Source organism: Rhodamnia argentea, chromosome 6 (assembly GCF_020921035.1).
Source record: "Rhodamnia argentea isolate NSW1041297 chromosome 6, ASM2092103v1, whole genome shotgun sequence".
NCBI classification, from domain to species: domain Eukaryota; kingdom Viridiplantae; phylum Streptophyta; class Magnoliopsida; order Myrtales; family Myrtaceae; genus Rhodamnia; species Rhodamnia argentea.
The window spans coordinates 25,026,941-25,053,155 of NC_063155.1; the positions used below are offsets into that span (position 1 = coordinate 25,026,941).

Below are 26,215 nucleotides of genomic sequence, written 5' to 3' on the forward strand. Positions count from 1 at the left end.
CATATATTGAAAGTGAGGAAAAAAATGTCACGCATGTCACGGAAATCCCAATATTAGGTGATTCGGATCCCTTATGCAAAAGCAAAGGATTCAATATCGAAATAGCACAGATGGCTCATATATACTTTTGCTCTTCTTTCTTTCCCTTTCTTTTGGCCAGGACGAAAAACTATTGCTGTTGGAGGAGGTGGAAATCAATTGGCTAGAGTCAGGGGGCTAAGTAGTTGAAGTTAGTGAGTGTTACTCTTGGGCAAGAACAGGGGAGCGAGAAGGGGGACTTTGTTCTGTTTCCCCTGTTCTGAAGAATCGGAACTTCATTGCAAAACAATGGAATATGGCATCTTCATCGCGTTATTCTTCCCGTTATTGAGTGGGCAAGTACTACGCAGACGTAATTTTGCGTGAACTTAGGTACACTTAATGAGGATCGCATAAGCGTTTTAGTACAGTTACTTCTATTCTCGAGTAATAACATTTGCATTTTCATATGAATATCGACTTTCTGGACAGAATATAGGCAAGAGGAATTGGAATCTAAATTGATGACGATTGATCAACCAAGATTTTCAATCGCTAGCAAGTTGTAAAAACATAAAAATGGCTTGTTAAATACTGCAATTGACTCGGTAGAACTAAATGACTCGTGTGACTAAGGTTTCTCTTGGAATTATGGGGCCAATTAGATCTCCAATGGCCATCGAAATTTGTTGAACGACAAATGAATCAGGCGACGAAGGTTCGCATCTCATGAGTTGCCTTGTCAAGTTGCAGCTGGCTACGGTGAAGGTCATCTTCGCCAAAATTCTTTCGTTCCTGGTGAATTATTGGGTTCAGTTTTACTTCTCTAAGTCGTTCTCTGCAAGCTGCTGCTCTTCCGAAGGACCTCCCCATCTTCTTATTCTTTCTTCGGCAATAGAAGCCTGAAAGCGCAGAGACGTGGATGAGCTTTTTCAACCTATTCCTGAAGCATTAATATCTTTGAACAAATAGAGGCATTAAGAAGATGTTTTACCTCTTTGTTCCAGTTCGTCCTGGAAACCATGAAGATGAGCACGCATGTTTGCACTATTGTGCCCATCAGCATTCCACACCAGATCCCCTGCGTTTCAATGATATCACTTAGTGATCAATTTGTGCTTTTGGTTTATCAAATCGGCGGTAAAACTACTGCAAAGAGTGGAACTTTTACTTCCAAGATGATTGAGCACGAAAGGGAACTTACCTTGACACCCCAGTCTAGCTTATAACCAAAGATCAAACCTAGGGGAACTCCAAACAGATAATAGCAGGCAATGTTCACATATGCGACCACGGCTTGCCATCCAGCTCCGACGGCCCACCCTGTTAAGAAGAGTAGGACCGTTGCACATTTAACATTTCTCTAATTGGAAATGATATAGCTAAACAAATGAAAGGAAGATTGGAAAATCTACCGGAGAGCACTGGTTGGACGTTATTGCTGACGATGCACAAGGCCAGCACTGGCGTGAGCTCCTTGACCAGTTCCTGGACAGACGAGTCGCTCGAGAATAGGGACGGATATAAGTTCTGAGTGGCAAGCAAGATCGCAGATAAGACCAGACCTATCATGAACGAGGAGATCACGGCCACTATGAGCGAGAACTTTGCTGTTCTTGGATGAGCCGCTCCGAGTTCATTCGACACCCTCACACTGTGTTGATCAAGAAACCATTTCAGATGTAGAGAGAAATTTTGGGGGGCCCTATGATTCCAGTACCAACCTTACAGCAGCATTCATTCCGAGAGACGCCATGACTGTCCATAGTAGTATGTTCATGCTGCAACAATAGATACACATCAAATCAAACATCAGAACCAAGAATCGAACTGCACCCTCAATCACATTAATCTTATCCAATTATGTTTCAACACAATTACAGACGTTAAACCAACAAATGTGTACTACAGTTACCAAATAGAAACATCCGCGTCATGTATGTGGTCCTGCATACGAAACTCATGTCATATCCCCGTCCTTGAAAAAAAAGAATGCGACTTTAGTGTTCTCCTTTGATTGAACCAGCAACAGAAGAAGACAGACAATACACGACAAAGAAGAAAAGATGAGAGTTGATATTGCAACTGAACAATGATTAGGTTGTTTGGTGCTGCAAGTGTCAGGAAAACGTTGGAAAAAGTCTCGAAAAAGTTCTAAATCTATTGCATTAGTATCAATTCAGACCTAAATCTTTTTTTAATGCTAATTCAGTCCTAAATTTTTTATTAATGTCAATTCAGTCTTAAACCTTTTGCATTATTGCCAATTTAATCCTAAATATTTTGCATTTATACCAATTGAGTCAATTTGGCCAATTTTGGCCGAAAATCACTGGCATGGACGTCAATTATCCTACGTGGCACGGCTAGCGCTAACGTGGATATTTATTTAATTTTTTTTTATATTTTTAAATATTTTTTAAAAAAACCAAAAAATATTTAAAAATTCATTTAAAATATTAGAATAATATTAAAAAAAGTCCAAGTTAGCGCTGACCGTGCCACGTAGGACAATCGATGTCTATGTCAACGATTTTTGGTCAAAATTGGCCCGATTAACTCAATTAGCATAAATATAAAAGATTTAGGACTGAATTGGCACAAATGCAAAAAGTTTAGGACTGAATTAACACTAATAAAAGGTTTAGGACTTAATTGACATCAATGCAATAGGTTTATGGTTTTTTTTACACTTCTCCCGGAAAATGTTAGTGACGAAAGAAATACAACAAATGATGATCAATTCTTTACCTGTCGGACAACATGCGAATGCCATATTTTCGGTTTCTCGTCGATTCAATCTCTCTTTCTCTGTGTCAAACTGGTAGGAGGGCAGTTCAAGATTAAATCACTTAGATATCTGGTGCTATTCATATTCGAGGACACCTCTCCTCGTGCGAATTTAGCCAATCTCTACTGTAAACCGCAACTAAATTCCCGGGGGAATAATCGGGTAAAAACGCATGAAGCCTCACACGCATCCAAAGAACTTTGTGGCCGTTGTCAACGTGGTCACTTTTGTTTATCAGCATCACTGTTATGAGAGCAAAGTCCTATGTATTTGCACCGCACCCATTTAAGTTAATTTATTCATCCGCAGCACTCTTGATTATGTCAAACTATTTCTAATGCGGACGAAGTTTAGCTTATTATATTCCCCAACAATTTCTTTATAGTTTTTCACTCAACCTATTAACCATCTAGGTTATATTGTTAGCCCCGACAGGGAGCCCTCGCTTAGGTTGCACGGCCCTCACCGAGGGCTGCCTGAGGTTGTGTGGCCTCGGCGTTGCCTTGCCTAGAGTTGCGTTGACTGTCGATCTCTACAGATGTGAAGTTCACAGAGGCGGAGGAGCAACACAGATACAAGCCGCGTCAAGCGACCTCCATGAGGGGTTGCAACCACAGGCGGCCCAAGCGAGGGCCGCGCGAATTGTGGCGATGGTTGCAAATTAATGTCACATGTCCCAACTCAAATTTTTCTATTTATTGCATTTCCCAACTGATTTGAGCTTTTTATGCTTCTCAAGAATTGAACGAGGGAGCAACAAATAGCGAATAAGAAGGGGGAAGAGTTTACCGGATGGACAAGGCATCCACCGAAATCTCGGCATTCTTCAAGTAACCCGCGAAGAGAATGAGCAACATGAAATACCAAACCTCCAAGCTGCCACGAGAAGAAAAGAAGAAGAAACGGCACGTGAAATTCAATTTCGGGGTCGTGCTTCTCTCGTCAAAGTCCACACTATCAAAGCTTATCTCGCTTGTCTTGCCCAAGACTAGTCGGGGCTTTTTTCCAAATTGCATACAAAAATATACATATTTACCATTTTAGGGGAGAGAAAACATAATTGCTGTTTTGGAATCTGCTCGGCGATCTAAGTGCCGAGCGGAGCAGCTCTGCTCGCCACGGTGCCGAGCAAGGACCTCTCTGCAGCGTGCAAAGCACGCTGCAGAGATCATTTGTTGCTCCCCTACTCGCTCGGCATTTAAACCGCCGAGCGGGTAGGGGCCCCCTCCCCTGCCAGCGCCTTTAATCGGGCGGCGCGGGCGGCGACGTGAAAGGTGCCGCAGGCACCTTTCACGCGCACTACTGAGCCTTCGGCTCTGCTTAAAGCAAAGCCGAAGGCTCTCCCCTCACAGAAACTCTGGCCATTTCATTATTTCTCTTCACGGAAGCTCTCTTTCGCCCCTCCTTCACAGAAGCTCAAGCCTTTCGCCCCTCCTCCACAGAAGCTCTTCTTCTGTTCGTATTGCGCTTCCATCCTTTGCAGAAACTCTTCTTCTGATTTTAAGTGATCTGGATATTAAGTGAACAGAGTGTGGAGTCCATTGGGAGCCCTCCTCTCGCTTTGATTAACTTTAGCGAGATTTGTTCTTAATATCCCGACCAAGTTTTAATCAGACGCTCCTCTGATACTGACATAACTCACGAAGATTTTTTCATATCCTCCTCTCCTTAGGTGCTTTTATTGATGTTAGTGTTTTTATTTTATTGCAAATATTTTCGTCATGTTTTAATTAAATTGTGACTTTTTTATTTTTGCGGGAGTTGAGACAAAAGTAAAGCCGACCTTCTTACTCGGTGTTTCCTCTTGATAGTTCGAGCTCTACATTCGGTGCGTGATTACGCTCAATAGTTTGAGATAAACCTCGTTATAGCTATTTTTTGCAGTTTCGTAAGTATTGTTTTATTTATTTGATTATTATTTGTACACTGAATAGTTATAATGTTTACGAGTTGCAGTAAAAAAAAATTACCATAATGATACTTACAATACGGATATGGTTACGATAGTCAAACCATTGACAGAGTTTTAGATGTTACATTTAAAACCATTCTATGTCATGTTTTTAATAATTCAAAAATTCGAGTAATAGAAAATTAGAAAATACAAAATTGATAAAAATAAAATGATAGAGACTTTCAGAAAAATGAAGGAAAAATATTAAGAATTTGGAAAAATAGGAAAATAGCCACAATGAACTGACCGAAGACTTCGGTGACTTAAAAAAATGACGATTTAGCCATTCGGGCAAATTATATCCAATTTTTTTTTTAAGAAATCCTAAAAATTATGAAATGGCCACAATCAATTGGCCATGGACGATTCAGGGTATTTTGGCCGATAAATTATAAAAAATGACGATTTTGCACTTCTGGCAAATTGTCTCCCAAATTTTTTTTAAAAAATCCCAAAAATTAGGAAATGGCCACAATCAACTGGCCATGGACGATTCAGGGTATTTTTGCGGACGAAATTTAAAAAATGACGATTTTGCCCTTATGGCAAATTGTTTCCCAAATTTTTTTTTAAAAATCTCAAAAATTAGAAAATAGCCACAATCAATCGGCCATGGCCGATTTAAGGTATTTTGGCCAACAAATTTTAAGAAATGACGATTTTGCCCTTCTGGCAAATTGTCTCCCAAATTTTTTTTTAAAAATCCCAAAAATTAGAAAATGGCCACAATCAACTGGCCATGGCCGATTCAAGGTATTTTGGCCAATGAATTTTAAGAAATGACGATTTTGCCCTTCCGGCAAATTATCTCCCAAAATTTTTTTTAAAAATCTCAAAAATTAGAAAATGGCCACAATCAATCGGCCATAGCCGATTCAAGGTATTTTGGCCAACAAATTTTAAGAAATGACGATTTTGCCCTTCCGGCAAATTGTCTCCCAAATTTTTTTTTAAAAATCCCAAAAATTAGAAAATGGCCACAATCAATCGGCCATGGCCGATTCAATGTATTTTCGCCAACAAATTTTAAGAAATGATGATTTTGCCCTTCTGGCAAATTGTCTCCCAAATTTTTTTTTTAAAATCCCAAAAATTAGAAAATGGCCACAATCAATCGGCCATGGCCGATTCAAGGTATTTTGGCCAACAAATTTTAAGAAATGACGATTTTGCCCTTCCGGCAAATTGTCTCCCAAATTTTTTTTTTAAAATCCCAAAAATTAGAAAATGGCCACAATCAATCGGCCATGGCCGATTCAAGGTATTTTGGCCAACGAATTTTAATAAATAACGATTTTGCCCTTTTGACAAATTGTCTCCCCAATTTTTTTTAAAAAATCTCAAAAATTAGAAAATGGCCACAATCAATTGGTCATGGCTGATTCAAGGTATTTTGGCCAACGAATTTTAAGAAATGACGATTTTTCCCTTCCGGCAAATTGTCTCCCAAAATTTTTTTTAAAAATCCCAAAAATTAGAAAATGGCCACAATCAATCGGCCATGGGCGATTCAAGGTATTTTGGCCAACAAATTTTAAGAAATGACGATTTTGCCCTTCTGGCAAATTGTCTCCCAAAATTTTTTTTAAAAATCCCAAAAATTAGAAAATGGCCACAATCAAGTGGCCATGGTCGATTCAAGGTATTTTGGCCAACAAATTTTAAGAAATGACGATTTTTCCCTTCTGGTAAATTGTCTCCCAAATTTTTTTTTAAAAATCCCAAAAATTAGAAAATGGCTAATCAACTGGCCATGGGCGATTCAAGGTATTTTGGCCAACGAATTTTAGGAAATGACGATTTTGCCCTTCCGGCAAATTGTCTCCCAAAATTTTTTTTAAAAATCCCAAAAATTAGAAAATGGCCACAATCAACTGGTCATGGCTGATTCAAGGTATTTTGGCCAATGAAATTTAAGAAATGACGATTTTGCCCTTCTGGCAAATTGTCTCCTAAATTTTTTTTTAAAAATCCCAAAAATTAGAAAATGGCCACAATCAACTGGCCATGGCTAATTTAAGGTATTTTGGCTAACGAATTTTAAGAAATGATGATTTTGCCCTTCTGACAAATTGTCTCCCAAATTTTTTTTAAAAAATCCCAAAAATTAGAAATAATTGCAATATACTAATACATTTATTTCATTTGATATATTAATAGTGGTTATGTTAATTTGATAACGTATACGGGACAATATTTACGAAATTGTAGTTTAGAAATAATTGCTAATTTATTTAAATCTCGGAATGTCGTCTACATCTTTTGCGATTGTGCATCGGGGAGGTACAATAGTACGAACCGCATATGGAATTGATTACGAAGGCGGACAATCTACCATGTTCGGGATTGCAAATATATGGACATTTCATAAGTTACGTGTGTCGATTGAGAGCGCATTGAATATAACAGAAACCCAAGATATTCAAACAGTGATGTATAGATATTCGTATGTAACACACAATTGTGTTACATATGACATTACGGAGGTGCATGATGATGCTACGATTACGATGATTCAGCAATTTGCACTTCAGTCTGGTGTTACGGGGTTCTTGCGGTTTTATGTAATCGTAGCGGAACACCAAATGAGAGATGATTTCGCGGAGGAAGCTTCGAATGTTGGTGAAGATGATGTTGATCCGCATAATCGGTATGTGCGGGCCGATGATAATGATGATAATGCTGCTGCTGATGATGATGATAATGCTGTTGCTGCTGATGATGATGATGATGATGATGGTGATAAAGAAGATGATCCTTGGATGGACTCCGATGACAATGACGAAGAAGATGTCGGATGTGATAATATGGAGGCTTACTATAATACGCAGTGCAGCAATCCCATTTTGCCATTGGTACATCCACCGCCTTATTCAAAGATCGACTTTGACATGATGCAAGACGACACTAGAGCCAAGTCGGATTGTATGCTATTTGATCCATTAAAAAAATTTGATGTTGGCATATTGTTTCCATCACGAGACGCGGTACAATTGGCTGCGAAAGAGTATTCCCTTAGGAGAAATCAAAATTTTCGCAGTTATTTGACAAAGAAAGACGAATATGTGATAAGGTGTGGCAATGCAAATGGACCGTGTGGTTGGAGGTTTCGCGTGATTGCTAAATCGAGTGACATGTTTTGGAAAATAAGTAAATATAATGGGCCACATACATGCAGTTCTCCGCAAATATCACGGGATTATCGGCACCTTGACCAAAAGTACCTCTGCAGCCAAATAGAAGCAATGGTCACCGCCCAACCGGACATCAAAATCAAGCCACCGATGGCGAAGATTCAAGATAAGCTGCGATTCGAACCTACTTACCGTAAAACCTGGAAGGCCAAACAAATGGCGATCGCCGGACAATTTGGAGATTGGGATGAATCATACGGTAGGCCGAGGACGTGGATGATCGAAATAAAGAGCCGGAATCCAGGTTCATATTTTGTGATCGATGATCATATCAACCTAGATCGGGGCTGCATGGTTTTCAACCGGATGTTTTGGACTTTCAAGCGGATGATTGAAAGCTTCTCAAGTTGTCGTCCTGTGATTTTTGTTGATAGTACATTTTTGTACGGAAAATACGAAGGAACCCTCCTTTGTGCGACCTCCCTTGATGGAAATAATCATATTTTTTTGCTGGCATTTGCTGTAGTCCATCTGGAAAATATTGATAATTGGACTTGATTTATGAATCTATTGCGGAGATATGTCACTAGGAGAGATGATATTTGTGTAATATCGGACATACATATCGGTATTCAACGAGCAATGGAGACAGCACGGTGGCTTCCTCCACATGGCCACCATAGATATTGCATTCAGCACATTGCCAAGAACTACAATAAACATTTCAAAAATGCCGAAGGGAAAAAACTTATTCGGACGGCGGGTAAATTCTCGAATTTGTCAATTTTAAGAAAATACGTATGGAAAAATTTGAGTACGAAGTATTAATTAATGTTGTCATGTACAGCTTACGCGAACCAACGGCGGAAGTTCAACCAATTCATGAGCCAAATTAGGGAGTTTGATCCAGCCACAGTTGCATGGTGCGATCAGATTCCAAGAGAAAAATGGACAAAGGCTTATGATGAAGGAAGGAGATATGGATCGATGACGACAAATTTAGTCGAATCGGTCAACGGAATGCTGAAGGGTTTCCGTGGTCTACCAATAGCAGCCATGGTCGACAAGATTTTCTATCGGTTGGTGCACTATTTTGATACGAGAAGAACAATGTATAGGATGCGTAAAGACAACCAGTTGAAATATATAGAATTTGCCGGTGTCACGCTCCAGCAGAACAGTCAAAAAGCAAATAGGCATGTCGTCACGTGTTTCGACTCCGATAGAGGCGTTTTCGAAGTGACAACTAGACGTGACAGATCCAGAGGTTCGGGGGGCCACAAACACATAGTGCGCCTACACTTGAGAACGTGCACATGTGGGAAATTTGAAGGACTGAAAATCCCATGTTCACACGTAATGGCAGCATGTCAAGTGTATGTCATTGATTACGAACCATACGTAGATGAATGGTATACTTTAGAGAAAACCCTTCAATGCTATCAGTATATGTTTAATCCGTTGGGGGCATCTTCATTACGAGCTTGAACCCGACGAGCTGCCATTAGTGTCGGACCCCAGTCGTATTCGGAAGAAAGGAAGGCCCCGTACATCGCGGATCCGGAATGAGATGGACTGGAGAAGCGCGAGCAAGAGCACGTTGCGAAATCATTACACACACTGTGGAAAATCAGGGCACAATAGGAAAACTTGTGCACACAGATCGGCTGGAGAGTAGATCATATTTGCTCGATCCTTATGTATTTCGTTCATATGCGTTGTAAGGATGATCGTATTTCTATGTTATAAAATCTCTTTGTCTTCTAAAGTCATCAAATGAATATATTCATATGGGAAAAAAATTGTATTGCTTCCGCTTGCGCATATCGCATCACGTTAAGTCTATCGCCGTATCGATCCTGGGAAATAAACGAATAACGGATGTTGGCGCGTAAAAAGGACACGGGGTGTGATAAGTATCGTGAATTTTTTTAATGTTATAATATTATTATTGGATTGATATTTATGAAGTTAATTTTTCCCGGATTATTACATTATATATTTGATTTTTTTTGTAATGTTATAATATCACAATTGCACGATATTTATTCAGTTTATGTGTTCCATGTTATATATACATATGTGAATTTGTTGTAATGTTATAGTATCACAATTGTGTAGATATGGCACAGAGTACTTACATTCAGCCGAGCCCGGAGGATGATTCACTACTTATCGGGCAAGCCCGACATAGATCTCGAGCTATATGGGACGCTAAGGTAATTGAAGATTTTTCGGTTGATCCGTACTTTGTAACAATATCATGAAAATTGCCACTAACTGTTCATGTCACATGTCACAGATTCTTCCAACAGAAGCCCTTCAATGTCGGCGAGCGATGCTACACGTAGGTGATCTTGATCGGCGGATAGTCCCGTATCTGCAAGCTTCAGGATTTTTTGGAGTTTATTTAATGGGATTCGTGCAGCTGGATTGGCACTTAATTACTGCATTGGTCGAGCGGTGGAGGCCCGAGACCCACACCTTCCATATGCCGGAAGGTGAATGCACTATCACGCTGCGAGATATTGCAGTGCTTACGAGCCTTCCTATAGATGGACGTGCGATTACCGGCCCCAGTATTGTGAATTGGGCCACTGTATGTGACGATCTACTCGGTGCTCACCCAGCCCGATTGCGGGGCACACAGATCGCTTTGAGCTGGTTGAGACAGCGCTTTGAAGAGCTTCCGCCGCACGCCGATGACGTCACCATACTGCGGTGTTCCCGGGCTTTCATTCTCCGTCCGCTAGGATGATCTATTTTCTCGGACAAATCAGGTGCCCGAGTTAGTTTGTTGTTTCTTCCATTATTGGCGAACCTTAACGTCCATACGTAGTATAGTTGGGGTTCAGAAGCACTTGCATGGTTGTACCGAGAGTTATGTCGTGCAACCAACCCGGAGACGAAGCAAATGGGCGGTACCTTACATATACTGCAGATTTGGGCGTGGGAGCGCTTCAGATGTGTCTCCCCATCCCCGACGGTTGAGGTTCCTTTAGGACTTGCACCTTTCGGTAGTCGGTATGTGATCTATTGCATTTTCAGTTCGTGCGTCATTAATTCCTTCCAGTGCGTATAATATATGAAAATTGAATGTTTTTTGTTTACGCAGTTGGAGTCACGGTCGAAGCACGACGGAGATCCCTACGCATACGTTGGTACATCTACGCTACCAACTTGATAGATTGGCATCCGAAGATGTAAGTAATGATAGCAATGAATGAGTTTAATATAATGTTAGTTTTTAAATTAATTCTTCATTTAATTTCATATGTTTTATTATGATAACAGATTATTTGGGAGCCCTATGGTGGCGACATTCCGGAGAATGTACCGGCTTATCGCTTGCAGGGACGGGATATTTGGAGGGCTCGTGTGCCACTCATCCGTTTTTGGATAGTTGAGTGGCATTATCTAGATCGGGTACTTCGCCGGTTTGGTATGTAGCAGCCGATACCTACTCCTCCCGGCGATCACACATCCTTGCATGATATTGACAATAGACCACCTGGGAATGATTGGGCGGTTAAGCACGGGCGATGGATCGCTATGTGGGACGGACGTACCGAATATATAGTCCATGCTGATCCGACCACGGAGGAACTCCACTTTCACTTCAGGATTAGACCATACAAGTTTCAATGCTAGATTCACCCATTTTGCCGTCCCATTTCCCAAGGGATCTACTTTTTCATTTCCCGATCCATGGACTCCAGCTCCTTCTCCCACTTCGTATGTACCCGATTTCCCTCATTTTTATTCAGGGCTTCTCTGCATAAGGATATGTATCGTGCAGGCGGGGCATATTTTCACAAGATATGCCTTCATCATCTACACATCCTCCTCGGTCGGATCCTCTTCCTCGGCCTCCTCCTCGTCCGTACAATACTAGAGCCGCCGAGCACCGAAGAGAGCCACGTTGCGGAACAGGAGGTCATGTAGGAAGACGACATCGTTAGTACATGTAATTGCGACAGTCCGATTATTATCTATTATGAAAATAACATGTTTTTCATATATCTCAGCACTTTCATTTTATCAATATTCTTAATTAATTACACTAATAAAATAAGCTTCAAAAGAAACAATTTATAAATAAAATAATAATTATTAAAAACTTAACAAAAATAATGATTTCCTTTTTAAAAAAACGCCGAGCGGAACAAAACGCCCTGAATCGTCCATGGCCAGTTGATTATGGTCATTTACTAATTTTTGAAATTTTTTACAATTTTTTTGAAATACAAATTGCCAGAAGGGCAAAACCGTCATTTTCTAAAATTCGTCGGCCAAAATAACCTGAATCGTCCATGGCCGATCGATTATGGTCATTTACTAATTTTTGAGATTTTTTATAATTTTTTTGAAAGACAATTTGCCAGAAGGGCAAAACCGTCATTTTCTAAAAGTCGTCAGCCAAAATACCCCCAATCGTCCATGGCCAGTTGATTATGGTCATTTACTAATTTTTGAGATTTTTTATAATTTTTTTAAAAGACAATTTGCCAGAATGGCAAAATCGTCATTTTCAAAAGTCGTCGGCCAAAATACCTCCAATCGTCCATGCCAGTTGATTATGGTCATTTACTAATTTTTGAGATTTTTTATAATTTTTTTAAAAGATAATTTGCCTGAATGGCAAAATCGTCATTTTCAAAAGTCGTCGGCCAAAATACCATAAATCGTCTATGGCCGGTTGATTGTGGCCATTTACTAATTTTTAAGATTTTTTACAATTTTTTTGGGAGACAATTTGCCACAAGGGCAAAACCGTCATTTTCTAAAAGTCATCGGCAAAAATACCCCGCATCATCTATGGCCGGTTGATTGTGGCCATTTATTAATTTTTGAGATTTTTTACAATTTTTTTGCAGACAATTTTCCGGAATGGTAAAACTGTTATTTTCTAAAAGTCGTTGCTCAAAATACCCCGAATCGTGCATGACATGTTCATTATGGCCATTTTTGACATTTTTTACAATTTTTTTCGAAGACAATTTGCCAGAAGGGCAAAATCGTCATTTTCAAAAGTCGTCGGCGAAAATACCCTGAATTGTCCATGGCTAGTTGATTGTTGCCATTTACTAATTTTTGCGAGCTTTTATAATTTTTTTAGAAGATAATTTCCTACAAGGACGAAATCGCCCGGTGGGGATCGGGACCGGTGGTGGGGAGGGGCGGCAGGGGAAGGGGGGGTGGTCGGCGCCGCCGGTGGGGGGGGGTGGGCGACCGGTGGCGGCGGCCTCGCTCGGCGCCGGGGGGGGCGCCCCGCTCGGCGCTATGATCGCCGAGCAGACCCTAAATCGGTAATTAAATTTTTTTTCCCCTTATTTGGTAAATAAAAATATTTTTGTATGCAATTTGAAAAAAAGCCCGACTGGTCGAGCTTGAAGGAAGGAGGAGAAGAAAACAAGTTTTGACACGTCTTTCATGGTCGCAAGACAACTATTAGTCTTCACTGCTCTATAAACCACGACCCTAATGGCTAATGCTAGTAGGCATGTTAAAAGACGATTTCGCGGTGACAGAAGATCGTGAAAGATGTTAAGCGAAGCCCGTTACCAGAGCATGACGGCCGAAGCGATGGACAGCCTCACGAAACCCCACAGGTTCTGGAACGCCTTCCATGAGAACCCCGTCCACGCCCTCCCGCACGTCCCGCTGAATATGTAGGCGAGCTGGGCCGCCACGATGACCACCCACGACGCGTCCAGCACGATGGCGGCCCCGATCAGCCCCCACCCGAGCTTCAGCATCAGCAGCCAGCTGAACACCGTGTGGAGCACCACCGCCGCCGCCGCGATGACCGCCATCGCCATGATCTTGCTCTGCGCCTGCAGGAACTTGGCGATGGGGAAGTTCATCGCGTACATGAACAGCTGCGGGATCATCCAGATCGCAAACTCCCCTGCTGCCTCCGATATCGCCTCCGTCTGCCCGAGCAGCTGCAGGAGCTTCGCTGCGAAGATGTATAGGAAGCACAGCGCGACGGCAGTCGTGTTGAGGATCACCCACGACCGCTGCATGTAAATGCCCAGCATGTCGAGCTGCCCTGCCCCGTAAGCCTGCCCGCACAGCGTCTCCAGCGCGCTTCCCATTCCGATCTGCCACATTCATTGCAAGCAAATTCATTACCTCGTATTCGGCTAGCGAACTCGAATTGACCGTCGGACTAAGCCATATGTGTGGATTCCCGAAAATTATATAGTAAAAAATGATTTATCTTCTGCTTCTCTTGTGCACTTCCCAATCGCAACAACTCGTGATTAATGCGCAAAATCAATCAGTCTAACAACTCTCCATTTGTGACTCAGAAATTGTGAATGGACTGCTAGAATTAAAAAATTGCCCGCAGACCTGAGATATGGGTATGTGCGCTATAGTCACGTCAGTTACACGAACACGCAAACGCACATGTATACTTTTATACCATGATACCGAAGGAGAAGCCAGCGATGACGGAGTTCTCGACGGAGACGGCCGCGAGGTCGAGGGTGCTGACGTGGCCCGCGAAGACCTGGGTGATGGCGCCAAGGGAGTACCGGCCGATGGAGGTGAAGATGGCGGGGCCGGCAAGGGACCACAGCTTCTTGGACTCCTTGGCGAACTCCCGGAGGAAGTCACGGGGACCCTTGATTGGGGGTACGTCGTTGTCGTGCGGCGTGAAGGTGAAGGAGTCGTTGAACGTGGTCGAGAGCGGCAGGTTGGCGACCATTGTTTGCTGGTCGTGGGCATGGTCGCCGTCGCCGTTTCTTACAACATGATCGGCTCGGTCAGCCTTCTCGGTGGGCGAGAGGAGTGGCTGCTTACCGTTCTCCATGACTCCGTAGCAACAACAGTAGCAATCCTGGTGCTGCTGCTGCTGCTGCTGCTGCAGAGAGAGAGATCATTACCATATAAGGACCGCGGAGAAGAGATTGGTGTGGTACCCTTCTGCATGATATGGGGGAACTATATAATACTATTATTACTACTGATACGTATATAAATATGCACAGTGGGAAGAAAATTTTAGGTGGGATAATAGTACGGTCCAAGTTAGATTTTTGCAGTTCGTAAAAGGAAAACAGTTGTTTAACGTTATGAGTCGAGTGGCTTGATTGTGAGCTCTCCGACCGTGAGAGATGGATGAATATCGAACATGAGAAAAATTGAATATCCACAAGCAAGATGGAAGGAAAACTCTCTTTTACTCAAATTTTAGATTCAAGAACATGTCGTTTAGTCCGGCATGTCTCGCGACCAAAAATTAGGCTAATGGATTATTAAGTTAATAAATTGACTAACTTAATTCAGACTCTCCTAAGTCCTACCAATTCGCAATTTAGATTCAATTTCATGCAAAGATTTATCTTGGAGTTGCCACTAATTATTTACAGTAGGTTGATTAAAAACCTAAATAAAACAACTGGAGAACTATTTTATTTCTACGAACTAGAGATTATGAGTTCGGAGACTTGGTTGCATTAATTTTTCAATTAATGCCCTTTCAATACAAATTTCATGAAAAATGTTCAATTTGGCAATTTTGATGAATTTTGACATGAAATTCAAATGTACAATTGAAGAGTACAATTTTTTGGGTTTTCTTTTTGTGATTTTTGAGTAATTTTCAAAATTTAAAATTAATGAATAATGAGGGTGAATTTGGTTAAAGATTGACTTATAATTATTGGATTTAATTTGTATTAATTCTCAAAATTTTAAGAAAATCTTTTAACCCTATGTCTACATCTTTTAAAAAGTTAAATTGATTCAAAAAGATTTTTATTCATTGAATGCAATCCATTAGATAGGACTTCTAGAAAATCCTATATTTCTAAAAATGATGAGTCATGGTTTTTAAGAAACCATATCTTGCTAGATTTTGCTTTTGAATTTTCTGAGATGAAATTAAAAGATGAATTGCCAAGAATTTTTTTTTAATTTTCGATTTTTATGGATGAATTTAAATTAAAATTGAAAACCTTTAAATGAAAAGATAATTATCGTTGTTTCTTTCGAATCAAGTTTTAATCTAAAGCCCGATAGATCGACCCTAAAAATTCAAAATAACCTCTATGAAAATAAACCATGTATACTGTTGCGGATTAGGAAATTTCCTAATCGATCACATTTTGAAATATTTTTTGATATCTTGAGTATATTAAAAAAAATTGAGATTATCACAAAATTATCACAAAGATTCCATAATATTCACATTATGATGCAATCTTTCGAATTTATTGCAAGATATATTTCGAATTTTCGATTTCCAAAATTAACCTGCAATCTTCCAATTCAAGCAATTGAACATTCTAATCTTGCAAGGCAATTTTCAGAATATGCAATTTAATCCACAATTTATTCGTGGATGAGTAGCCTGTGAATGTTTCCAAGAAACAGGTGGTGATGGAATCTTTGACCAAGTCCTCTCTTTGAATCGAATTTTGCTCCGATCGCGCCAGGAGACTTTATTGAGGGCGTTAGTGGTCATAGGCACAAATCGGAGATAGATTCTGTGGGCAATGAGGCTAGGAAATTTGGGAACTTCCGAATGCACTAAAATAATCAAAACAATGGCAGAAAACCTGCAAAAATTCAGACCAACGTTGACTGGACTGAAAGGCACCAACCAGTGACATTGTTAGGGCTAGTGTTCTAAGGAAATCTGCTGGTTTCGCCTAAAAAATTCTGCACGAGACTCCAGCAAGGTCGTTGCCAGAAATCACGTGTAGTTCACAGCTCCGTTGACAAAGGAGACAGCATCAGTAGCAACGACCGTCGGGGGAAGAGCCCCATGTGGAGGTTTATGATCGCTGGGAAGGGCTTAGTCGCCGAACTCCTCCCTCTCTCACGTGTTTCTCTCTTAAGTGTATTCAGAATTGTGGTCTGATTTTTCTGAATGAGAGTTCCCCCCTCTTTGTCAGCGGTGGATCTGCTTTCATAGGCAAGAAAGCTCGGCATCTTCGAGGAAAGATCACAATATATTATTTCCTTTCCCTTCTGTGGTGACTGGTTCTTGCACTGCACGATCCGAGGAAAGAAACCACCAAATCCCTTGTTGTTTTCTTCTTGGCCAGGCCTATGGACAAGTGGAAGGCTGCCTCAATATATTGCTCAAAGAGCAAAACCGAAGATATGCTCCTCATGCAAAATTATCATTCTTTCATTCAAAATCCCTAATCCGAAACTTCCCTTTGCTGTAAACCGGTATTAATTGGTCCCAGAATATTATTAAAGATAGACCAAACTTCGGTCATTATGGGTTTGTCCACGGGCTTAGTTCAATTAAGTTCATGCGCTTGAGTCGATTCGTCGCTGATCTAATTAAATGCAAAATGCGATGCATGAATGACAAAAAATTAAATATGAATGATGAATTAATTATTTTTAGTACGAATTAAAATTTAACTCATGATTTTTTATGCAAAACAAATAATTAAAGAAAAATCAAAATTTAGTTGTCAACAGCGTGGAAATTCATTTTCAAAAGACGTCATATTAGATCTGAAATTTGAGGAAAAACTAAAGCAATGACTTGAAAATGCCACATAGGATCGCTAAGGGCCATGGCGAATGGCGGATTTTCGGAGGCAAATATGGGATTTATGTAAAAGTTTGTGATTTTTATGAGAAAAAAAGGTTCATGGGAGAATTATGACTAAATCTAAAGTTAAATGTTTTTATGAGATAAAAAAAATTTCGAGTAAAATCAGGATTGGAGATTTATTTTTTTGGTCGAATGGGGATTGGAGTTAAAGTTGGAGATTTTTTGACGAAATTAGGTCGTCTTATAAGTCATTTTCCCAATCACACTTGATAATCTCCTTTGTCAGTCCGCGCAACCAAACATGTAGCCCCATAGGCAAGATGCTCTGCTGCGAAACCCTAGTGCACCTCTTCTTGCATTCACCAACAACACCCCAAATTACGCATCCTCATCCCTTGGGATCCCACTATAATAATAAGTTAACAACCATAGCGCAGATCACCGTAAGTGATATTCAAATATTTCGGCTTGACTAATCCCTGTGGATACACACGAATTACCCCATCTATGCGTTTGAACAATGAACATGCTACTTCCGTATCGAGTGTATAACCGCTTGACCATATCTTTTAGGCTACGTTTGGTAGTCAAGATAAAATTCAAGATAGAATAAAGTTTATTGTATCTTGTGTTTGGAACAAGATAGGACAAAGTCGGATATAAGAATATAGTCCAGATAAAATTATCCCTGGGGTATGTGGGAAAAAGTTAGGATTTCTAATATCTATAATATTAAAGTCATTTTTTCTAGAATAGCAAAATTCTTAAAATAATATTTCGAATTATAATATAGAAATTTAAAATAATGAAAAAATTAATTTTTATTTATTCCTATTTTTATTTCTATTTAGTATTATGTTTGTTACATATTTTAGGTATATTAGTATATTTTATTATTTAATAAAATTAACAAGAATTAAAAAATAAAATAAAAGAGACGAAAAAAATAAAAATATAAGCAAATAGGAATGAAGTAGGCAAGAGCCTCGTGAGAAATTCTTACCCTCTTCCTTTGTGCAATTTTTAGGTCCATTTACACCAATGTTGTTTATACCATACAATAAACGTGATAGGATGTGAAAATATTACTTTTTTATTACCGTGATCTACTTAGTATGAAGATAAATGAGAAGTTTGCTACCATATTATGAATTTTATTAACAAGTGCCAAAGCAACTAAGTGGAAAAACTTTGCAGTTTGCAATCCACTAATTATGCTCGTATTATATACAATCAATGCTTTCAGAAGTGCCATTTTCCATATTAGGTATGCTTGGTCAGTGCCTCAAGGGCACTCATTGACCCACTCGGTGCTCCAATTGTTAGAAGAAAAAAAAAATGAAAATTCCTCGGGTAAATTGTGTCATCTTAAAGCGATGCGAATTTAAGACATCGCTATTCCTTTCCCACGCTTCTTAAGGTTGTCGATAACGCAGTTAGAATCGACAAAGGATCTTCCAACCACATGAAGCGTAGCATTAATCAAGGTCAAATTACAATCTAATTCTAGCAGTTGATCGATTCCTCAACATAAACATATGACGTCCTGGGAAAAGGACAATGGGCATCTTTTAACTCGTACGAAAGAGCATCATGCAGACCCGTCACACTTGGGACGATGCTCCACATGAGCTACAAGGGAGTAAGAAATCAGGCTGTCTAGACCAACCTGGACATGTAATGATACCTGGCGAACTCGGGCTTGGCAACTAATCAATGTTGGAGCCCCGTCAACTTGCATTCATTGCGCTCAAGAGCATGCTCCTTTTTGGCTGCGAGGCAATTCTTGGCAAGGATTTGTGTGCGTTTCCTTTGCTCGTTCACTACGCTTTCTTCTACTCCCACTAGCATCACGGTGAAATGGCGGTGACGGGCTCGTTCAAAATGAACGATAATTATGACTCAAATCAAATATTTGATCACGAGTGTGGAGCGCTTATGATAACATCTAAGGCGGGTCACCCACGTTGGTTGCCTCTTTCTACCCCTCACTTATAAGAAAATATCATTTGTTGATGTAAACTTTTTCATGCAATATGTATGTGTTTTCCAATTTCAAAATGTCCCAAAAGGCATTTCACACTTCTTATTGTAATGTTTCATACTACTATTGTCAATCTAGAATAGGGTCGTAAGGGAAAAATGGTGAGAAAACACGAACATATAATAAGCATAGAAGCTACGCATGAAGAGAAGATTGATTTAGACCAAAAAAAGAAAAGGAGAAGATTGATAACGAACTTAGCCCCTAAAAAAGGGAAGACGCTATCTTAGACGGGTAGAGCAATATATATTTAATTGATTGTTCAGAGCACACCGATTTCTACTATACAATCCAATCGGCTGTCACGAAGCACTTTTGACCGACTCGATGCCTTTACAATAAAATTCTGGTGGGCTGTGCCAGCAGAGAGCAATAGATACTTTACAACCTAAATGTTAGGATTCTCGGTAGAAATAAGAAGAGTGGAGGAATGGGTTTCGGCAGAACAGGGATTAAAACATTGTTTGCTCCTACAGCTCAGTTGCGTTATGATCCATTACTAATCTAAGCGCACGAAAGGATGAGACCTGAAAATTTTCATTTTGAAAAGTAGCTTTCTAAAAAGTTGCTTAAAAATAAACATTAAAATAACTTTTGAGTAATCGAATTTTTCAAAGTAACCTGAAGTGCATTGTTCTACACTAGTAAACGTATATGATTCCAAAATACTCAATATCGACTATTGATTTCATAACATCTAGTTTGTAGATTGTTGCCGGGAAGAATCAGCTTCCCATCCACTATACACGTGGAAAAGGAAAAACACCGAGAACGAGAGCAGCCCATCGAGACTACTATGGGAAAAAAAAAATCATAAAATGACAGAGTTCATTAATATGGAACTTGTTGTTAAAGCATCCCATATCGTTTGCCTAAGGAAGCTCTACTTATTAATTTAAGCTTTTGGGAAAGACATTATACCATGATATTAGACTTAAGTTTTTTCTCATTTGTCGAATTCTACGTGTCGATGTAAATTAATGTATATTCCGAGGGATATGTGTTGTCTAATGATCTTGGGGCGATATTATAGTTCAAGCGACGCCCAATATATTTAATCTCTTGCGTCTATACCTGGCAGACTCCTCTTCAAGTGGGTGAAGTTTTTCTTATGCAAAAGCAAAGGATCAATGTGGGAATCGCACAGATGGCTCATTTATACTTTTGCTGTTCTTTCTTTCCCTTTCTTTTGGATTAAGGGTTGCTCTTGGGCAAGAACATGGAAGTGAGAAGGGGGACTTTGTTCTGTTTCCCCTGTTCTGAAGAATCAAAACTTAATAGCAAAACAATGGAATTCGGCATCTTCATCGCGTTATTCTTCCCGTTATTGAGTGGGCAAGTAATACAGCGATATAATTTTGCATAAACTTAGGTACGCTTAATGAGGATTGTACGCATGATTTAGTACAGTTACTTTTGTTCTCGAGTAAATGACATTCATATTTTCATATGATTCTGGGTTATCCGGGCTTCCCATGACGTTGTGAATCGACTTTCTGGACAGAGTATAGACAAGAAGAATTGATATCTAACATTGAGGATGATTGATCAACCAAGATTTTCAATTGCCGGTGAGACATGAGCTGCACACGTGAGAAATCGATACATGTGTGGATCACATGAGGAATCAATGCATGTGCAAAGCACGTGAGGAGTCAATACCTGAGCAAGACACATGAAGGGTCGACATAATACGTGGTAAACACGTGAAGAGAAGACGTTTAGATAGAGAATATAGAAGGCCCATCAAGCGTCATTTGAAGAAGCAATTAGGCCAATCAGTGAAATCGGGCGCCAATAAGAAGGCAATCCCATAGAATTCCAAGTTTTTCAAGGAGCGCCAAAGGTTGTGAAAATTGTTTCCTTGAATTTCATGATAGTAGAATAAATTCGGAGCGGATAAGCTTCAAATAGCCTCTAAAAGAAGGTCAAGGAGTTCGTAGAATGCGAAGGACATGGGGCTAGCCCCTCACGATCAGAAGAGAATTTTTAAGTGTCCAGTCAACAGTTACTAGGTTGACAAACTTCAAAGCCCCAGGATATGGAAAACGTTGGCACGACCGACACCAATGGAAATTGGAAAAAGGCGCCAACAACATCGGTTATCTAGAATCAAATAACTGCTCGAAGGCTGGGAAAAAGGGATTCAAAAGACCAAAGAAGGTGGCAATTGTTGGTGCACTAGGATTACAACCGCTGAAGAGTAGTTACTATTCCAATCGCTATAAATATCACCAAGTATCAATAGAGAATGGCCCCCCGAACAAAATCAACAAATTTATATTTTCTTTACTTATCGTACTGCATTTACTTTTCTTAACTATAGCATTCAGATTCTCGTCGTCGAGTCAAACTCTGTTGTTTATCTTTATCCCAGATGCTATGCCATTGAGTCAAACTCTGACACTGTTTTTGGTGCATTATCAAAGCGTATTCAAGGCTTTGTCATCGAGTCAAACTCTGACACTGTTTTGGGTGCGTTGGTTTGTTAGTTGTTGAAGAAAACTGTGCTTGTCAGGCCATACCATCAAGTCAAACTATGATTTGGTTTACGTTTGTGCACTTTCTTTCAATTTCATTTGTATCGGTTCCTTTGGATTTGTGCTTGTAGGCTCTCGCCATTGAGTTAAATTCCAGTCGAGACAATATTTGTGTAATTCTATTGGATTTTGTACGAACTTTGTGTGTTGATTCCTCTAATTATCTGAACTCTTATGTCCAAAATAATCACAGAACCCCTTATCACATTTAAAAGCCGAAGGACGAATTTCGGTGAAATATATTTTGTCGTGGAACGATTTTGGCGAAATAGCCGGCGAGATGAAAAGAACATGAAAATAGCTTGTTAAATACTGCAATTGACTCGGTATAACTAAATGACTAGTGTAATTGAGGTTCTCTCGCAACTAGGGGCCAATTAGATCATCAATGGCCATTGGAATTTGTTGAACAACAAATGAATCCGGCGACTGAACGGCGCATCTCATGAGTTGCGTCGTCAAGTTGTGACTGGCTACAGTGAGGGTTATCTTCGCCAAAATTCTTTCATTCTTGATGAGTTATTGGGTTCTATTTTATTTCTCTAAGTCGTTCTGTGTGAGTTGCTGCTCTTCTGAAGGACCTCCCCATCTTCTTATTCTTTCTTCAGCAGCAGAAGCCTGAAAGTTGCAGAGACAGCGATGAGCTTTTTCAACCTATTCCTGAAGCATTCATATCTTTGAACAAACAGAGGCATTAAGAAGACGTTTCACCTCTTTATTCCAATTCGTCTTGGAAACCATGAAGATGAGCACACATGTTTGCACTACTGTGCCCGTCAGCATTCCGCACCAGATCCCCTGAGTTTCAATGATGTCACTTTAGTGATCAATTTGGACTATCTTGCATTGCTTTTGGTTTATCAAATCAATGGCAAAACTATTGCAAAGAGTGGAACTTTTACTTCCAAGATGATTGAGCATGAAAGGAAACTTACCTTGACACCCCAGCCTAGCTTATAACCAAAGACCAGACCCAAGGGAACTCCAAACAGATAATAGCAAGCAATGTTCACATATGCGACCGCGGCTTGCCATCCAGCTCCGACGGCCACGCCTGTTAAGAGGAGTAGGACCGTTGTACATTTAACATTTCTCTAATCGGGAAAGTGATAGCTAAAACATATGAAAGAAAGATTGGCAAATCTACCGGAGAGCACTGGTTGGACGTTATTGATGACGATGCACAAGGCCAGCACTGGTGTGAGCTCCTTAACCAGTTCCTGGACAGACGTGTCGCTCGAGAATAGGGACGGATATAAGTCCTGAGTGGCGAGCAAGATCGCCGATAAGACCAGACCGATCAAGAACGAGGAGATCACGGCCACTATGAGCGAGAACTTTGCTGTTCTTGGATGAGCCGCTCCGAGTTCATTAGACACCCTCACACTGCGATGACCAAGAAACCATGTTAGATGCAGAGAGAGATTTTTCCGGCTGGCCTATAATTCTAGTACCAACCTTATGGCAGCGTTCATTCCAAGAGCCTCCATGAGTGTCCACCCTAGTATGTTCATGCTGCAACAACAGATACCGTGCATCAAATCAAACATCATAACCAAGAGTCAAACTGCCCCCTCAATCACATTAATCTTATCCAAATTATGTTTTAACACAGTTACCAAATAGGAAAATCCGGGTCGTGCATGTGGGTCCTATATTTACTAGTAACTTATGACAAATCCCCATCTTTAAAAAAAAAAATGCAACTTTACCGTTCTCCTTTGATTGAACCAGCAACAGAAGAAGACAAACAATACACGACAAAGAAGAAAAGATGAGAGTTGGTATTTCATCTGAACAATGATTAGGTTGTTTGGTGGTGTAAGGAAAACGTTAGAGGCCAAAGACAGACAACTAATGATGAACAATCCTTTACCTGTCCGCGGACAAGAGAATGCCATACTTTCAGTTTAACGTTAATTCAATCTCTCTCTCTCTGTCAAACTGGTAGGTGGGCAGTTCAAGATTAAATCACTTAGATATCTGGTGCTATACATATTCGAGGACACTCCCCTCCTGTGCTAATTTAGCCAATCTCTACTGTAAACCGCAACTAAATTCTCGAGGGACTAATCAGGTAAAAAGGCATGAAACCTCAAACGCATCCAAAGAAGTTCTCAAACTTGCATCCTCAATGAAAACCTTGTCGAACTTTGGTCCTGATTCATCAGTTCTATAAGCAAAGCATGGGTCACGTTGATATCGCTTGTCGGTTTGACATTGGTGTCCACAACGTTAGTCAAATGGGGTTGTTGCAGGAAACGACGCAGATCTCGCTTTTCAATCATCAGTAATATCAAAAACAGCTTTTTTTTTTTTTTTTTTGAAAAGAACAAACACTGCTAAAGAAAACAGGTTGATTAAAGAGGCTGCATAGACATTAAAGCCGACATGTCTCAACTCAAATTTTTCTATCTATTTCATTTCTCAACTGATTTGGCCTTTTGCTTCTCAAGAATTGAATGAGGGCAGATGAATATCGAATAGGTGAAGGGGAAAAACTTTACCAGATAGACAAGGCATCCACGGAAATCTCGGCATTCTTCAAGTAACCCGCGAATAGAATGAGCGCCATGAAATACCAAAATTCCAAGCTGCAACAAGAAGAAAACAAAACAAAACAAAAGGCACGTGAAATTCAATCTTCAGGGACGTGCATCTCTCGTCAAAGTCCGCACTGTCAAAGCTTATCTCGCTCGTCGTGCCTAAGACTGGTAGAGGTTGAAGGAAGGAGGAGAGGAAAGCACGTTTTGACACGTCTTTCATGGTCGCAACCATTAGTCTTCACTGTTCTGTAAACCACGACCCTCATGTAATGGCTAATGCTAGGGATGTTAAAGACGATTTCGCAGTGACAGAGATCGTGAAAGATGTTAAGCGAAACTCGTTACCAGAGCATGACGGCAGAAGCGATGGACAGCCGAACGAAACCCCACAGGTTCTCGAACGCCTTCCATGAGAACCCCGTCCACGCCCTCCCGCACGTCCCGCTGAATATGTAGGCGAGCTGGGCAGCCACGATGACCACCCACGACGCGTCCAGCACGATGGCGGCCCCGACCAGTCCCCAACCGAGCTTCAGCATCAGCAGCCAGCTGAACACCGTGTGGAGCACCAGGACCACTGCCGCAATGACCGCCATCGCCATGATCTTGCTCTGCGCCTGCAGGAACTTGGCGATCGGGAAGTTCATCGCGTACATGAACAGCTGCGGGATCATCCAGATCGCAAACTCCCCCGCCGCCTCCGAGATCGCCGCCGTCTGCCCGATCAGCTGCAGGAGCTTGGCCGCAAAGATGTACAGGAAGCAGAGTGCGACGGCGGTCGTGTTGAGGATTACCCACGACCGCTGCATGTAAATGCCCAGCATGTCGAGCTGCCCCGCGCCGTAAGCCTGCCCGCACAGCGTCTCCAGCGCGCTTCCCATCCCGAGCTGCCAGATTTGTTGCCAGCAAATTTCATTATACCGTATTCGGCACGCGGACTCGAACCGACAGTCGGACTGAGTTATATGTGTGGATGCCCGAAAATTGCATATAAAAAACTGATTTATCTTCTGCTTCTCGATTGCACTTCCCAATTACAACAACTCGTGATTAATGCGCAAAATCAAATTCATTATCCGTTCGGCACGTGAACTGGGATGTGTACTATAATCACGTCAGTTACAGGAACACGCGAACGCATATATATACTTTCATACCATGACACCAAGGGAGAAACCCGCAATGACGGAGTTCTCGATGGAGACAGCAGCGAGCTCAAGGGTGCCGACGTGGCCGGCGAAGACCTGGGTGATGGCGCCGAGGGAGTACCGGCAGATGAAGGTGAAGATGGCGGGGCCGGCAAGGAACCACAGCTTCTTGGACTCCTTGGCAAACGCCCAGAGGAAGTCGCGGGGCCCCTTGATCGGGGGGATGTCGTCGGCGTGTGGTGTGAAGGTGAAGGCGTCAGTGGTTGAGAGCAGCAGGTTGGCATCGATCGCCTGCTGGTCAGGGGCATGGTCGCTGCCGCTGCCCCCAACGTCATGGTCACGGGCGGGCGAGAGGAGTGGCCGCTTGGCGTTCTCCATGACTCGGCAGCAACAACCGTAGCAATCTTAGTGTTGTTGCTGCTGCTGCAGAGAGAGAGAGATTATTACCATATAAGTACTGTGGAGTAGAGATTGATATGGTATTCTTCTACATGATTATAATCAT

At 41.0% G+C, this 26,215-nt stretch overlaps 1 protein-coding gene across 2 annotated transcripts; it reads right to left on the reverse strand.

Annotated features, from left to right (window-relative positions):
• Window positions 1-518: 518 nt before the first annotated feature.
• Window positions 519-26,103, reverse strand: LOC115757096 (protein DETOXIFICATION 29-like). Of its 2 annotated transcripts, none has more exons than XM_048281541.1 (8): window positions 14,331-14,779; window positions 13,463-14,004; window positions 3,599-3,685; window positions 1,743-1,799; window positions 1,434-1,672; window positions 1,223-1,341; window positions 1,013-1,099; window positions 519-920 (listed from the first exon to the last, which is right to left on the reverse strand). In XM_048281541.1, exons 1-8 carry the CDS (start codon window positions 14,718-14,720, stop codon window positions 837-839), a joined length of 1,605 nt encoding a protein of 534 aa, XP_048137498.1. In that variant the 5' UTR covers window positions 14,721-14,779; the 3' UTR covers window positions 519-836. The 2 variants fall into 2 exon arrangements, with proteins under 2 accessions (XP_048137498.1, XP_048137499.1); XM_048281542.1 differs by lacking the exons at window positions 519-920; window positions 1,013-1,099; window positions 1,223-1,341; ... (3 more) ...; window positions 13,463-14,004; window positions 14,331-14,779 and adding exons at window positions 22,407-22,634; window positions 22,728-22,814; window positions 22,952-23,070; ... (3 more) ...; window positions 24,908-25,449; window positions 25,720-26,103.
• Window positions 26,104-26,215: the final 112 nt, after the last annotated feature.

Excerpts from the sequence above, each read along its gene's own strand:
- LOC115757096 (XM_048281541.1), bottom strand. The coding sequence starts at position 14,720 with ATGGAGAACGGTAAGCAGCCACTCCTCTCGCCCACCGAGAAGGCTGAC. Across the intron at positions 1,100-1,222 it reads AGCTAGACTGGGGTGTCAAG|GGGATCTGGTGTGGAATGCT; the intron begins GTAAGTTCCCTT and ends ATTGAAACGCAG. Across the intron at positions 921-1,012 it reads GGACGAACTGGAACAAAGAG|GCTTCTATTGCCGAAGAAAG; the intron begins GTAAAACATCTT and ends CTGCGCTTTCAG.